Raw genomic sequence first — 17,703 nt, forward strand, 5'->3', positions numbered from 1 at the left:
ATTATAAAGTATATTATTCAGTACAAAGACTGCTTTAAAGTTTTCAGCTTCCTTTTTTATCATACAGTAGAAGCACCCAACAGCCCTACCATAAATTAAGTTCTCAACTCCATTTAAAATCCCTTACATGACAGTCACCCAAGGTGGCTATTACATTTTCCCTTGGCCTGCAGAATGAGCATGAGTTCTCAACCAATGAATGGTCAAAGTGTTTACATGCTCATCCCAATTCAGCAGCAGTATCCTTTTCCTTTCACAAAACATTTAAGAGAGGGGTATACTCTATACTGCTACTCTATACAAGGCCATATTTTCTTCCAATACCCTCTTTTAATTTAATTACTATTATTAAGAAAACTGGATTCAAGCTTGAAATCTGGCAACAGCACAAGAGTCTCATAATTTCACCCATAAGGGAGAGTAGATATATTATTATAGTCCTTGGCAGACACAGCGGGGATGAAACAAAGGCTGCGGCAAAGATAGGAGCCATGAGCCAAACTCTGTCAACCTCATTTCTGGCTCTTACACAATTAAAATTTTAACTCATCATTTTTAAGCACGTCAATGGTGAAAAATAATAATTTTCATTCTCCTCACCACTGCCACCCAGCAAAGCTTATAGTCCTAATATCCTTTCATTTCTCTCTCTCTCTTGTTTTAAACAAGTAGCAAGAACTTCTAAAAGATATCTGAAATAAGTTCTATATTTCATCATAGCAACCACTTCAGCATACTATCTGAAAGTATCAACAGAAAAAGTGCACTTTATCCACAAGATGGAAGCAAGGTACTTGCACAGGGACTTCTTTGCACAATCACCTACTGAAGTGGCTGTGGTCCAAAGAGTTACTCAGGAATACCCAAAGGGTAGGCAAGCCCAATGGGAGTGGTGTGGTTTTTCTTCTGAACAGCAGATTCAGAGGGGACCTTCTGGGCCAAGGTGCCCTGTCTATGGAATGTGCTCCCCAGTGCAGAACTAGGCACAAAAATGGAGCCAGGTTACTGCCAGATTTTAATTATAAAAGTGATTCCAAAACAAATGTTTAAGGGGTGTTTGTGCATTCATTAACTCCATTACACAGACTTCCTATGTTAGTGATATATGTACAGCACACTAGAAATCTAATAATATATTTTTAAAAAACTTACTTTGAGTCTTCTTATAGCATATGTATGCCCAAAGAGCTTGAATACTGGCTGTCGGATGTTCCTCAAATCCCAGCCTTTCAAACTGCAGTCAACAGCACCTGATACCAGCAAGTTCTGGTAATTTAATAAAATGTAGAATGGGTTAAAGTAAATATATGTGTAGCTTTCAAATGATAAACTTAAAGATTGTGTTAACAGCACAATCCTATAATGTCTCTGTCAGGGAACTGCCATCGGAAGGACAGGAGGTGGAAGGGCTCCCGGAGGTTGAGAGAGACTTAGCAGCTGAAGAGGGAACCAGCAGGGGGAGAGGAGGGGCTCCAGGGGAAAGTGAGTCGGAGGGATGGCTCAGAGACACTTCCAGCGAAAACAGTGGGGAGGTTTCAAGACCTCCTATAGGGACACCCACTCCTCGCCGGAAACTGTCACGCCGAGAGTCCAGAAGACGTGTTTCCGTTAAGGAGCTTTTATGCTGGAAGAGATTCCGTAAGAGACCACTTTCGGATTCTGCTAGCGACTGACGGAGCCATGCTGGAGGGGCTCCGTCGTAGGCAGAGGTTTGAGGACTTGACCAAACTCTGAGGGACTTGCATTTTACGCACAAACAGCTCATCATCCCATTACAGTCTCCTCAGAAGTAAGCCCTATTGAGTTCATTTTATTATTATTATTGCAGAATTCTTAGAGGCTTACAATTTACTACACCAAGGTGTTGTACAAAAATGGGAAAATAGATCAAATAAAAGCAATATAACGTCACAGAACAAGATAAACCAAGATTCACTTGGGCACAATGTCAGCTGGGACAGAAATTAACAATACTAATACTAATCAGTGAGACTTTCAGGAAAATGTGTATAGGAGTACAGCCTCAGACAAATACTGGTATCAATCTAGAGCTGACAGACAGTATACGTGATTGAGAGAAATGCTTTAAATACTAGAGCAGTGTTCTGCAACCAGCAGTGCACACCAGTGTCACTGTTTCCAAAAATATGTATACTATAAGTAAAAAATTAAAAGATCAATCCACAGCTAAAGATGAAGTCAGTTAGTTTAAATCAATATCCATATTCTGTTTTCCTTGCCTTTATCCATTCTGCCTCTATATCCCCATTACTTTTAATGTAAATGTGCAATTTTATTCGTGGACTCCCTTCATGGAATATGTGTCTATTTTGTCATTACTAACTGCTAACACTGCTGAAAAATTTGAGAAGGTTTATGAACTTTATATAGCATTACAGATAGGCAGGCAACAGGTAATGTTTAGTCTATTGTCTAAGTAACATTGAACTTATAGATGATTAAAATAAGACTTATGCATCCAGGTAGCATTTTTCTAAATACAGTGGTACCTCGGGTTAAGTACTTAATTCGTTCCGGAGGTCCGTTCTTAACCTGAAACTGTTCTTAACCTGAAGCACCACTTTAGCTAAAGGGGCCTCCTGCTGCCGCTGCGCCACTGCTGCGCGATTTCTGTTCTCACCCTGAAGCAAAGTTCTTAACCCGAGGTAATATTTCTGGGTTAGCGGAGTCTGTAACCTGAAGCGTATGTAACCCGAGGTACCACTGTAGTAGCCTATAATGCTAATTGGATGCACATGTTCAGACAATGAACAACAACCAACAGGAATGCCAATAAAACCAAGATGTCAATCGCATAAACTCTTAATTCTAGAATCAATACAAGGACACCTCTTTGGAATGGCAATGATCAACACTTATGCATAAGGAGTTCAATCTCCTCCTACCATAATGATGTCATTACAACATCAAATGATTGACAGGTTGTCAAAGTTGGCCTGCAGTGTGGGGGAGATATAGATCTGGCCCGCTAGGCCAAAAAAGGTTCCTCACCCTGATCTAAGACAATGGTGTTCTTTTGGTTCTCATAGGGGTATTAATTAAACAAGTAGCAAATTAAGGATAACAATAGAGAAGTTAAATATTCATTTTTTGTAAGCTAATACAGTATTGATAGTGGCATTTAAAAAGGGGAGAGCAATTTTAAAGTAAGAGTTAAGCAAGTGCTTCTGTCTCTCCCAATGAAATCTGTCCAAAGTGCTTAACTTTAGCAAGTTCCTTGTCTATACGTTACCAAGCCAGCCAGAAACATGACCACTGAAAGTTTAGAAATATATTGTTTCCAGCTATCATACCTGATCATACTTGCACCAATCACAACTCAAAATCTCCGCCTGGTGAGCAGGAATGATCACTGGGGGTCTTGGCGATTTTGCATCCCAAATTCTTAAAGTCTGGTCACCTGAAATAGAAGCACTAAAAAGTAATGCTTTTCCTGTTTCCAATACACATCCATTCAATTCTTCATATAATCACAATGGTGAAGCTTTTAAGCTTGTTACCTAGGAAAGCTTACAAATCAAACACCACATGAAAAATAAAAATGAATAAGAAAGCTACAAGATGGAATTAACAACAGTAATTCTCCATTTAAAAAACAACCAATGCAAGATTCAGTCTCGTTTCTCATTGTTTGCATTTATTTCTTGTTTTTTGTTTGTAAGGATATATGATTTGGTCAATATCAACAACCTGTGTAACATTCTTAAAATCTGCTACATAATTATAATTTTGTTAAAAATAAAAGCCATACCAACTACTATTGCCCAACAGACACCCTCAAAATGGTTCACAGTAGACAGTAAATGCACAACTGCAACATCAAAACATATAGCAGAGAATCCAAATTCAGTTAGAACTCAGTTATATCAACCACTTGCTTAAACATTAAAGGTAAAGGTAAAGGTACCCCTGCCCGCACGGGCCAGTCTTGCCAGACTCTAGGGTTGTGCGCTCATCTCACTCTAGAGGCCGGGAGCCAGCGCTGTCCGCAGACACTTCCGGGTCACGTGGCCAGCGTGACATCGCTGCTCTGGCGAGCCAGAGCCGCACACAGAAACGCCGTTTACCTTCCCGCTAGTAAGCGGTCCCTATTTATCTACTTGCACCCGGGAGTGCTTTCGAACTGCTAGGTTGGCAGGCGCTGGGACCGAACGACGGGAGCGCACCCCGCCGCGGGGATTCGAACCGCCGACCTTTCGATCGGCAAGCCCTAGGCGCTGAGGCTTTAACCCACAGCGCCACCCGCGTCCCGGCTTAAACATTAGACTACTCCAATTGCTCTACAAATATTTATAAAATTTCCTTGCCCAGCACCTTTTATCCTTGCCAGCTGCCCAGCTCTAGAACCAATCTAATCTATAACACACACAGATGTATATGCAATGAGCGCCTCTCTGTTCAATAAAAGGAAAAAGGAAACTGGGCACAGGCCTGTTTTGCTGCAACAGTATCAAAGAATGGCTTTCCCTTAAAAGAGCATAAATGACAATAGGAACCCAATGCAACTAAAACTTCTAACCAGTGATAAGCATAAGTGTTATGTAGTGGTAAAGAACGGTCAAGGGCTTCTTAAAACAGGCTGGTGATCTGCCTTCATCTGTAGAACTGGACCCCTACTACTTTGGACTCCATGGCTCAAAACCCCTGTTCCTGCTTCAAAACCTATTTGTTCTGCCTTGTATTTTCATCTTATCCCAGTGATACAACCCAAGTAGCTGCTGTGTATCAACTCAGACCATTGGTCCATCTATCTCACTATTGCTGACACAGCCTGGCAGCTGTTCTCCTGGGTTTCAGGCAATGATCTCTCCCATACTTATCTGGAGATGCCAAGGATTGAATCTGGGACCCTTTTGCATACAAAGCACATGCTCCTCCAGTGAGCTACAGCCCTTTCCCAGCTGCAATGCAAGTATTTCCCAATATTGGTACTGAACATGTTCACCGATCCCGTTGCACCACAATGCTGCTATTAAGATTTGATTTTGTGTGATAAATGACATGACTCTGGGCAATATCTATGTTATAAATCCTGATTTTAAAAAGTAACAAGGATTAAAAGTTAAAAATGGGAAAAAATATATGAGAGGATAAAGTAGTGACTGGTTAACCAATGGCAAAAATTAGAAAAAAGTAAAGCTCAGAAATGATTCTGTAGATGAGGGTTCAGAAAAATCTGAAGAAGTGAGACTGCCAGATGGAAGTGGGAGGTTGTTTCAGCCACTGGGAACAATTCAAGATGAGATACAATTAAAAGAAAATCTGTTTTATGTCAGCATTATACTTGGTGGGAAATTGTCATAAGGCAACAGTTTTTGATGATAACCCACATTTTGCTGCCCAGAATACTTGACAGTCTGCCTTTAACTGATTAATACACACACAAACACAAACACTTGGATGTAGTACAGAAGCGAAGGAGTATGAGTATTTTTGGATATTTGTGACACAAGGACACCTGGAGAACAAGCAACCGTAAGCAAAAACTAAACATTTTCCAATCCTGTCAAAGCCCTAGTCTAGATGAGACAGGTGGTTGACACAATTGTCCCTGATTATTCTCTCTAGCATTGTAGGGCCAGGGTGGCTCTTTCGTACTTCAGAATGCTATGGGCTTTGAATGAAGCCAGATGAAGACGACAGAACACAGATGTCGCCTGGCATTTGGTAGTTAGTGCAGAATGCTTCAGTACAATTACTGACAGGAGCAATACCTTGTAAGCATAAAATATCCTCGCTCAAGAGATACAAGCTGGCTTTCAATTGATGACTGGGCCATATTCAAGTTGATACTCTTAATGTATATAAAGTCCTCAACAGCTTGGGACCAGTTAACGTGAAGGACTGCCTCACTCCACGTGCGCCCAAAGCTATTATGTTCAAGTAGTAATATACTAACGGTTGTTAAATAAATAAATAAAGTTTCCTGGTATTGATGACTCAGAAGACTGGAATAAGGCATAAGCTCAAAGCCCACGTGGGAACAAATTCGTAGACGATGGGGTGAATTCTGGTCCAACGGTTTCCCACCACTTATCAAAATGCATGTCTGCACAAGTGCAGGCAGCTATGTGTTCTCGCCTAAGGGCACAGGTGTTCTTTGCAGCCTCCCTTTCCCAAGTGTGGGAATGAATGGTAGCTGTCTGGAGGGAGCCGCTGCTTGTCCTGTATTCCCAAATCACTAATCACACTTTACTGAAAAGGATAGTGGTTTTTTAACAATAACCCTGACATGGAAGCCTGTACCTGCTGCCAAGAAATGTCTATTGGCTATAGGATGTAGCAGTAGCATGTAATTTTGCTGGTGGCAAAGAATCAGAATCAGTTTTTTTAAAAGTCAGAAAAATAAAATCCGAGAAGATCACAGCAGGCTAATTTTATTGGCCTATATCCAAATAACTGCAATTAGTTTAGCACACTGAATGAAGATTTGAATTTGTTTTTCTCACAGAAACCCCCACCCTTAGGACTGGCAGAAGTTTAAAGTGACCTTGGGAAAAGTGGCCTAGTGGACTCTCCCCACCATGGCTGCCCCAGAACTACCCTAGCAATTGTTACAGCAATGGAAAGCAGTATTTAAAACAACACTAGTACTTATGGCCCAGCACGGTTAGAAAAATGGCTTAGCTGGGTGTCCGCAGCTGCCACCATCTTTATTTTCCCACAATTCCTCTGGTCCTGCTGTTATGTTTCTATGTTGAGGGCTGGGCTCAGAGGCACTGTGGGAAACTTAAAAAATGGCTGTAGATGCAGGAACCCAGCTGATCACCTCTCCTATCAGTGCTGGGCAGTAAAACTAAAAGGTCAAACTTAAAAAACAACAACAACCACCCATGCAGATATACACGAAAGGCATGCCCGCAAGAGTCTGCTTGGCCCTGCTGATCTACATGGTCTTTCACGACACCATGCCATGTTCCAACACTGGGCTTGACCTCACAGGTTGCAAACTGAGGTAAGTTTCATAAGCAGTTTGTGAAATGGCATGGTAAAGTAAAAAGATTCCACTGGGCATGCCCCAGCAATACTGGGCTCATTCATTCCATTTCTCTCCAGAAACAAAAGTCTGGCCCATTATCTACTTTGATACTTAAGCAGAGGCTAAGCAGGTGATGAGTTGGGCCTAAGATGTATCTGGGCAGGGCCATCTTCACCCGGTGGTGTAAGGGGTGCGGGGCGCCCAGGACCGAATTCTGGGGGGTGCCAGGTGCCTGCTGCTGAAGCTGCCTAAGTGTATTGTATTGAGCTGCTATGTGGCAGCGGGGTCAGTGGCACCTTTGACACGACTGATCTCGTGCCGCCTGCAGGGAGAGCTCTCTGGAAAGTCTCGCTCACCAAAGCCAAGAGGGGGAGTGACAGGAAAGAGGGAGAGACAGACAGAAAGAGAACACACCTATCTAGCAACAGGAGTGCGCACAGGCTCTGGAAGAAGGACTTGTATATGCGCGCTCGCAAGGGCCCTCCCAGCTCCTCTGGAAATAATGTTGCTCCCACAATAAAAGGCTGCCCGAGATGGCTCTCCCACACATGCGCACAATGCCCACCCGTTTCATCTTTCAGACACCTCCCTATGACCGAAAGTGCATGCATGGAGTCTTTACACCGACTCCCAATGTGTTCTTTGTCTTCTTTAGAAAAGCTGGTTCTAAACAAAAAATGCATTAGTGGGCAGTAGGTATAAAAAGGTTGACTACTGTACAGTCAAACCTCAACTCCTGAACGCCTCTGTTTTGGAACGTTTCAGCTCCCGAACGCTGAAAACCCGAAAGTAAATGCTTCGCTTTTCAAATGTTTTTCAGAAGCCGAACGTCCGAAGCGGCTTCCACTTGAGTGAAGGAAGCTCTTGCAACCTATCGGAAGCTGTGCCTCAGTTGTCAAACATTTCGGAAGCTGAATGGGCTTCCGGAATGGACTACATTCAACAACCAAGGTTTGACAGTAGAACCGCCTCCTCCTGACATAAATTCATTCTCATTTACATTCTTTTCATTCATTTCTCACCTTCATATTTCTATCAAAAAAATAACCAAGCAAAAACATATTAAAGATACTCAGCTCTTCATTCAAGCTCCTCAACATGCCTCTTATGCACAAGATTCACTTTCACACGGTGTATAATTTTTTTGTTTTTGTATTTGTGAGTTTCTGGTTAATGAAAGCATATTTTCATGGTCAACATTTCAGTAACATTTTACTAGATGACAAATAAATAAAAAAATACTACACAAAGCACTGTGTCACATTCCTTTCTGTAGCAAACAACTGCCAGAAAGGGGGAAGCTAATTTATTGCATAATATTCATGATAGGTTATAAATAAAGGCTCATTTATTCAGCCCTAATTATAGCAGCTCGCAGATCGAATTTACTACTAGGGTGCCATGATCTGGGATGCTGCATTCTAAAATGGAATATTCGCCTCATTTCCCCATATAATAGATCTGACTAACATTAAACTCATGAAGTATGTGGCAGCTGAAAATGGCTACTAGTGCCAAGGCAAGAGGTTTTCATCCATACTGCAGATAGGATTTTTTTTTGTATTTTAATAATGGGTCTCACTTGTCTGAAAAAAAATTACTAGGTTGTTCTTTTTTAAAACAACAACAACTGTGAACATCATCCTTTAAGGCTCGGACATAAATTTAATAAATCAATAAATAATTTAAGGATTTCTGACCCATTGTTAAAAAGCCTGCTGTGTGTTCGACATCTCTCATAAAGGTCACATCACACTTTTATGCAGCAAACTTGTTTACAGATGCATATCCCCCAACACCTGTGTATACTTCTCAGAGAATAGCATACAAATCAGGTCTCCCAGCTGGGTACACACAAGTTTTTAAGTACAGATGTCTCTTGTTCACACTTCACATATCTGCTGTGGCCAAAACAAGGTCCCCACAGTAAAGTCTTAAAAGGCTACTGGTCTTTATGCTGCCAAGTGGCTTTACAGGAGCTAGAAGGTAGTCTGAGATGCTGAACAGCTTCAGGTCTCAAGGAACAACAGAGGAACCAGTTTTTCTAGGCTCAGAAATGACCGAGAATGTAACATTGTCAAAGTCCCCGTACTTTTTCTAAATTTTATTTATTTATTGTATTTAGTCATCACTTTTCATACACAAATGGGTGTCCCAAAGTGAAATTAAAACCATATATAAATCAATTGTAAAGCACCATACCTGAACTTGCTAATCCAAGAATATTTGTAAAAGGACAAATCCCAGCCACCCAGCTAGAATACGAGCACTAAAACTGGCCAACTCCTCACCACCCACAACTCGCCTCCCTCCAAGTGAACAGTCAAAGGCCTGAGTAAACAAACATTTTAGCTTAGCACCTAAATGCAGGCAATGATGGTGCCAGGCATACTAATAGATGAACTTCTGGCAGCAACAAATCTAGACTATTTTAGCACCTGTACATTAAAATGCCTCCCCATGGTACAAATCTAAAGGATATAGATAATGCACTACACTAGCTCAGACTCAGTCCCCATGACAGTTAGTTACTAACACTGCTGTTACAGTATCTGCCATAATAACAATGCATACTAGGAATATATAGGCCTAAGCAAAATGGAAACAACTTTACTATTTTTAGCAACAGCTTACAGAACAAAATAGAAACATACCAAGTAATTTTTGATAATCATTAAATTAATGTACTGTGCAAGCATGTACCAATACATGATGAAATCCCAAACCACTGTGTTGGAATGAGAAATCCAACTTTGCATATTTGCACCTACCAACTCATCCAGTCTTACAAGTGGAACCAGTATAATGTAAATTTGCTTTGCTATCTGTGTAGCTTATTGTGAAGTCAAACAAAAGCTCATTGGACTATTATTATCAATTAAACTTTTTATTGCACTAGTCAATGGCCATGGCATCATTCAGAAGGAGAACAACAATGAAAACAATAACCATAAAAATCATCGGGCACCCTATTATTATCATTGTTGTTAATAGCAGCAGCAGCAGCAACAACACCAATTGTATACTGCCCTATACCTGCAGGTCTCAGGGTGGTACAGGATAAAATCATGCTATAAAAACACAGAATAAATAATAATCAAAATAAAAACAAGAATAACCCAATAACTCCCCCCTAAATTTTAATAGCAATAAAACACAGAAATTACTGTATTTTTCCTTCTACAAGACACCCCCATGCTTTTGGGGCAACAACCAATCGCCAGTCCACCCTTGGCACTATCCGTGTATAAGACGCCCACTGATTTTAGACATTTTTTTGGGGGGGGGGAACCTAGTCTAATACACGGAAAAATACGGTATGTTACTTTTCAATCAGTTCTAATATCCAAGGATGCTGCATGCTGATTTACATGGAAACCCAAACAGCCAGTTCTAAATGAACATGCTGCTGTGTCTGCCTACAATTCTGGACTAACATACCTGCAATGCTGGAATAATGCCATGTTCTGTGATGTGCTGGCAGAATAGCCAGCATACCTCAACTTAAGCGTTTTCGTCAGCTCTGCATGCCTTAGAAGGAGGCCACTAGATACACTGAAGAATCTGTAGCTTCTTAGCCTCAGAAGTCCCCTTATGTAAAAAGAGAAAACAATTTTCTACTGATCTACAGGGACTCAAAACATAGCACTTTTGTACTTAGTGCGAGTATTCAGATCATCCTAAAACTGACTCATGGGTAGCCCATCAAAACCATTCTTCTTAGAGAAGGTCAAGGAAAAGTCTGTTAACACTTCCCTAACAATTTGATGTTCTGAAGTTGCTTGTGGGAGACTGCCAATGTCTCATATTATCTGCAGCTCCAGATTCCTCATGTGTAAATTATTTTCCCATAATGCACTATGGTCATTAACACTGCTGTCGAACTCTTACAAATAAAATGTTAGAGCTGAATGAGAAATAGGAATTTAATTAATTCGAGAGCTACGGAGCTTGCTACTTCTCTGTGTGTACTGATACTTTGGTGTGCAAACTGAAAAGAAAAACAAGTCTACTGCAGCTGGGGGAAACCTTTAGAAAATCGCGCTACTACAAGAAGCCAAGCTTAATTGTGATGAATGGAAAACTTCAGCGTGACTAAATTCTACTAAAATGCAAGTCCACATTTACTTTTCTGGATGCTTGAAAATGCTGGAGTAAAACCAGTTTGCATTTACTATAATAAATAAATGTAATAGCCACATTAAAGTTCTAAATGAATGCAACATTAAAACTGAAGTCCTAGCAGTTAAGATAATAGCTGGCTGTTATGCCAAGCTTCACAGATTTCTTCCCGCTGCCGAAGCAGCTCTCATTTATAAGTGTCAGAGTGCTTTCCTCTTACAAGTAAGCATCTGATTTGTAAGCAGCTTCTTAGTGGCAAATTTATGACCAATATCCTGGTGGCCACAGGCGACCAGCAATTCTACACAGGCAACTGTGTAGGCAGGCAGAGGGAAGACAGATCACTCCCTCCCTCCCTCCTCCAGCAGCCTACATGGTTTTGACCACAACAGGCATGGAAACAGAGCAGGCATGAGTATCTGGCCACAACTTCACCAGGCTGTATCGTTAAAGGCAATTTTGCTTACTAGCCTATTAAGAGCAAGCTAGCAAGCCTGCATTTCCAAGCTGGTCCTAGAGGAGGTAGTAAAAATATTTGCAGGCTTATCACTTTTGTGGTTTCACAAGTCTGCCATAAACAGTATTTTAATATAAATATGATGTTTTTCATGATAAAATGGAAGCATGGATCACAACTTCTAGCCCTGAAGACTGAATGGCAAAAGATCACACAGGAGTGCCGAATGCGAGTATCAGATGCATTTGGGCCTTCTTTACGTGATACTCGGTTTTGTTTTCCAGGTAGGAAGAAGGGACCTTCTGGGCAAATGGCACAATGACTCATTAAACCCTTTTAAGCACCCGGCGGTTTTGTTATTTATGTCATTTCTTTAATCACATTTTCCACATGGCTAGCCTTTTGTTGTCAGCCAGACATTTATCAGGCCCATGAGCCAGAGCAGCCGCTTCCACCCGATCTCCCACCCGGCTCTATCAGTCCAGAAACTGGTACTGACATCATGACAGAATAGAATAGGATAGACAACATCGATTTAACAACTCATGGTTGCTATCTTGATCTCGGGCTCTAAACAAGGGCTGAAGCAACTGGGTAAGTTCCCACAGGAGTGCAGATGATTGAATACAGTATTAACAGCTCTGCAAAGTGCTTTGCACCTTTCCAAATGGAAAATGTATTTAATGCTGAATACACATTAATTGAAATGCCATTCAGGCAGGGCCACCCCCGTCACCCCCAATAATCTACTCTTGTTCAAATAAGTGCTCATGGGTGTAATTTGCACAACTTCAGACCCTTAAGTATTTAATCATTTTTTTCTATTTCTACTTCTTAGACAACAAATACAGTGATTTTTCTGTTTGCTTTTCTCCTCTAATATTCTCCCCTTCTCCCAAACAATGAATTAAAGTAGTGTTTAGAGATTTACATACTGTCAAACATACTGTAATATATCAATATATTGACAATCTGATTAAGTGTCTGCTGCATTAATGGGAGGAATTCCATAAAAAGCCTGAAGCTGTCAATGCATTTTTTCCATAACCATTTACAGCTTCAATTCCATTCACGTGTATAAGATGGGATGTGTGTGCCACACACACAAGCACACACCAGCAGTTAGGGCTTTGGAGAACAGCAAATAGAAAAATCTAATTTAACATTAAGTTATTTGCTAGCTTTATATTTAACTCTTTTCACAGAATTGTAGAGCTGGAAGGGACCCAGAGGGTCATCTAAGTCTACCCCCTGCAATGCAGGAATCACAGCTAAGAAAAGAATGTCATTTTGAACTCTTCCATGAACTCGTATCCTTGTTATCGTGGTAGCAAGCAAAGCTCCTCACTTAGAGCAGCCTTGAAAGACTGCAAAGGATGTTTCATTTTCAGGCTAGTGGCTCAGGGTTCATTCACATGACCAGCTGTGTGCAGTTACTGCTGGGAAAACTTGTGAATGGCAGGGCGCTCCTGTTTGTGGGCACCCACCACATGCGTCATTTGGTTATCAGCTTGTGTAGAAGTGGGTGTCATTCAAAAAGGACCCCTCCCCATTTTGATGCTGAACACAAATGCCTCTCAAGTGACATTTCAAGCCAACTTAAAATGAAACAGATTTCTGCAGTTAATCTCTTGCAGTGACTTGACCGGTAACCCATACAAAAATCTCATAGGTATGGCAGACAGTTTTAATGTTATTGAGCTGGAAACAATGTAAGAGGCAAAACTACATATAATCAATCAAACTAACCCACCTGTCTTAAGAAGCAGCACCAGCCAACCCATTTGACACAACTAAACTAATCAGCAAAATATACAAAAGCCAGAAAGCCAATATACATAGATATTTTTGGTATAACAAGCTAAAAAAGTTCTTTATATGTTCACAGCTCATGAAAGATCTTGGTCATCCCTGTAGGTCAGTTTTCCCCAAACTGATGTCTAAGGCACCAGGAGGTAACAGCTCACATCTGCCCCAGCCAGTATGCCTGTGCTGACTGGGGCTGTAATCCAAAACAACTGGAGGTCACTAGGATGAGGAAGGCTGCATTTTGTCATTCCTTGAAAATGTCATCTCAAAGTGCTACATCAACCAACATGGTAAAAAGGGATGTTAGGGGAAAGATGGACAATCAGCATTGATTGCATGTAAGGTTATGTGGAATAAACAACCAAAGATATAAATCCAGTTCGGACAATCCTCTCTCAACTTAATAAGCCAGGATATGAATAAGCCTTTTGCCTGTTCATGAATGCAGTCTCTAAATAACCCTAATTAATCAGGCCGTCTCAAAGTAGCCATAGTTTCCTGTTTTATCAAAAGCTGGTAACCATGGTTTCCTGGTCCAGATAAAATGGGAAACTATGGTTAATTTGAGACTTCCTCGCTTGATCGCTCATGTCACGAAGGAATGAAGGGGCTATGTATATGTGCAAAAGGCTAATTCATATTTTGCCTTAATATAAGATCACCGCCCTGGTATAAATATTTAAATAATAATAACATAATAAAGCCAAGTGTTTGACAGCAGCCATGTGTTTCTGTATTGTATAGTACAGGATAATCCAGAGAACGAAATAGCTTCTACATCACATCCATAAGCGGCAAATCATCATTTGTGGCTTCCCATCATACGTCTCTTAAAGCTATACAGATAAATTACTCTTAACCATTGTATCTTGAAATCCATTTGATGTGGAAATCCAAAGCAGCAAAACCAAACAAAAACAGACTAACATTTTCTCCTAGTAAAATGATTTATCAGCACTCATCTTAACCAATCAGATCAAACAAGGTATCACTGGAAAGGTCACAGTGTAAGGGCAATACTGAGTAAGTGGCTCTTTGGATCCCAGCCACTGTCAACACTAATAACTAAATACAGAACTAGCCAGCTGTCCCAATGTTCTGACCTAGAACAGTTCTTAAAAGGAAAGCCCAGAGAACGAAGAATACATTTTGTGCTTTTCCAGTACCCAATGTAGTCAACTGCATTGCTTTCTGGTCTGGTCCATTAATCCCAGAAATCAGTCAAAACTGATAGGAAACACAAGCAGGTAAAATGATCGTTATTATTTGGAACTTTTCTTGCTATTGCACAGCAATAAATGTCCCTGGGAATTTTTCTCTTAAGACCTGTGTGATAGTATGGCATCTTCTTCAAAACAAGGTCCATAATGGTCACAGCTGGTTTGTTGGCCTGGTTCGACCTCTGTACCATAAAGAATAACAAAAACTAGGAGTTTGTAGCTTGCCAAAGCATAAAATATTTTTCCTGCAAAAGCTGCAGCAGCTGCAGCAGAAAAAGCAAGTCTGGAACACTAAGGTCAGAAAAGGACGGCATCTTTAGAAGTACAGCCAATGAGATGCCCGTATTCTACCTCTATGTGCTGGATCTTGTTCTTTCTATAATGTGTTTCATTAATCAAAAAGATTGAGAAAATGGCTCATTAAATAGTCCTTAAAGGACCTGTCAAAAGAAATGGAAGGTACAGTTCAACATGCCCATTTCACTACAGTATGTGTCCAATTTTGGGTCTAAAATTTTCAGTCCAGCACAACTGTTTAGTGAAAGGGCATTTATTTATCTGCTGTTTTACATCTGAAGGAGCTTGGCTCAGAAGACTCTTGCCTGTCCTTACCAATGGTGGGTAGGTGGGGAAACTAACTGAAGAATAGAAGCCAGTGAATTGCAAGAAATGTACAAAATCTTGCAGTTCAAGCATCATTTAGGCATGCAACAAGTGGAAGGAGCTGCATATGGCTGAGGGCTAGAGCCAGCTTTTCTTACTGATTTCAATTGAAACAAATTAGATTTGGTTTCAAATAATTCTGGTTCAGGAGCAGAAAGGAAGATGCATCACTCTGAAGTGTTAAATGGCATTACACTTGAAAGAAAAATCTGGCTGACCTATCCACTTGGTACACAGAAGAGAAATGGTCATGCTGCTACTAATCAAACAGATTAATTATGCTGCTTCAGTAGGCAAAGAAGCTCCACAACATGCTGAGCTTTAAAAATAACACCCACACACACGGGGTACATCTTTCCTTAAACACAATCCTAATTTTTAGTTAATGTTTATTGCTGTAAAGGTAAAAATGTGTAATATGTGAGTCCTATGGCTTACAACTACCACCTGTTTGCAAATACTGCTTTCTTGGGTAAGGTGGTGGCAAAGGCGTTGCAGGGGTTCCTGGAGAATATGAATTACTTGGATCCATTTCACTTTGGGTTCAGGCACAGTTTGGGAACTGAATCAGCCTTGGTTGCCCTGATGGATGACCTGTATCAAGAGCAGGATACAAGGAGTGCACCTCTGTTACTGCTTCTTCCATCTCTCAGCAGCTTTTGATACATTTGCCATGGGATCCTCTTGGGCTGGTTCCATGGGATGGGTATTGGAATCACTTCTTTCACAATGGCTCCACTCCTACCTTAAAGGTGATGCCCAGAGAGTAGCATTGGAAACTGTGTTTTGGCTCCCTGGTCCTCGTACTCGGGTGCACTGCAAGGTGCAATCTTGTCCCCAATGTTGTTTGATATCTATATGAAGCCACTGGGTATGGTCATTCAGAGCTTTGGGGCAAAATGTCGTCAGTATGCTGATGACGCACAGCTCTACTTCCCTGTAACATCTGAGTCAAAAGAGATTGTGCATTATCTGGACTGTTATCTGGCTGCAGTGATGGAATGGATGGTAAACTGAGCTTCGACTCCGGGAATTAGGAGGCCCTGTGGGTGTCCGAGAGATTGACCGGTTGCCTGTTCTGGGCAAGATAGCATTCCCTCTGAAAGAACAGGTTTGGAGCTTGGGAGTGCTCCTGAATCCATCTTTCTCACTGGAAGCTCATGTAGCTTAGTGGCTACGAAATCATTTTGCCAGATATGGTTGATATGCCAACTGCAGCCATTCTTAGACCCAGACAGTCAGGCCACAGTAATTCATGCATTAATAACCTCAAGACATCATTACTGAAAGCAACAATTCCATGCTATGTACTCAGAGAACATGCAGTTGGGGAGAAAAAAAACACCCAAGAATAAAACTGTGGTTTGATATCTTACTTTGCAAACTAACTTTGGTTACAGGATGCCACTATTGCTCATGTTTGCCTTCAACCTCCCCACCTTTTGCAGTGTATATATATATATATATATATATATATAAGATTTGTTGCAAAAACAGCAGTAAGGTAATGTGAACAAAGCACTCTGAACATTCAAAAGCATGATACAAACATTAAGTCTCAATGCCGCCACTACAATAATCCTATAAAACCATAGGAAGTAAATTGGTGCAACAGTATGAAGGTGTTAGCCTAAAGAATATTCTGGAAATCATTTTTTTAAAAAAAATCTTTACTGCAGTGAACCTTTTCAGTATATTCCCAAATCCCTTTTCAAATCATTGTGAGGATTTCAGCTTGCCCCAAGAGATACTAATCATTTTGATAAAAAGTCAGCCAGATACACAAGAAATAAGCATGAGCTGAAGTTACACAATGGTTGGTTTTCGATTCTTATGAACCACAGGCTTCAAAATTTAATCAACACACTACCTAAAGCCTTGCCGAGGTGCATTTTTCAGGGAACGCCTTGATCTCCTGGACACAGAAATATCAGGTAAAAGATGTGAAGCCTGATTGTATAGCAAAGCACTATACTGCCATACAGACAAACAAACAAACAAACAAACAGGCAAGGGGGAAAAAACCTTTTCAAGAGAAGCGGGGGGTGGGGTGGGGTGGAAATGCCAGTGTGAAAAATTGCCACTAGCTCACTCAAGTGAGACAATTGCTGATCCATGTAGAGAGACCAAGTCAGTGGATTTAAAAGATAACTACTGAACCTCCACTTCAATTATAGCTATACATTTATCATTTCTTCTGCCACTTCTATAAATTTATACCACCACCTGCTGGACAGGATTTGAAAGCAATCAACAATAATGTAAGAGTTCCGCTTTTGAGTATGACTGCACAGTTAAATATTTACCTGAGGCAGATGCAAAGCAGCCTGGGATGTGCGGAGACCATATTGTGCTGTAAATGACACCTTCGTGGCCTTTAAAAGTACATAAAGACTGTCCCACTGCAGGATCCCACTAGATATAATGTAAAC

General features: G+C 40.8%; 1 protein-coding gene across 1 annotated transcript in view; it reads right to left on the reverse strand.

The window, feature by feature from the left end:
- PEX7 (peroxisomal biogenesis factor 7) overlaps window positions 1-17,703 on the reverse strand; it is a 53,223-nt gene that overhangs the window by 24,717 nt on the left and 10,803 nt on the right. The window contains exons 5-7 of the mRNA XM_028723530.2: window positions 17,578-17,686; window positions 3,315-3,421; window positions 1,153-1,266 (exon numbers count right to left, since the gene is read on the reverse strand). Coding sequence (XP_028579363.1) covers window positions 1,153-1,266; window positions 3,315-3,421; window positions 17,578-17,686 — 330 coding nt within the window. The remainder of the gene's footprint in view (window positions 1-1,152; window positions 1,267-3,314; window positions 3,422-17,577; window positions 17,687-17,703) is intronic.

Source organism: Podarcis muralis, chromosome 3, assembly GCF_964188315.1.
Source record: "Podarcis muralis chromosome 3, rPodMur119.hap1.1, whole genome shotgun sequence".
NCBI classification, from domain to species: domain Eukaryota; kingdom Metazoa; phylum Chordata; class Lepidosauria; order Squamata; family Lacertidae; genus Podarcis; species Podarcis muralis.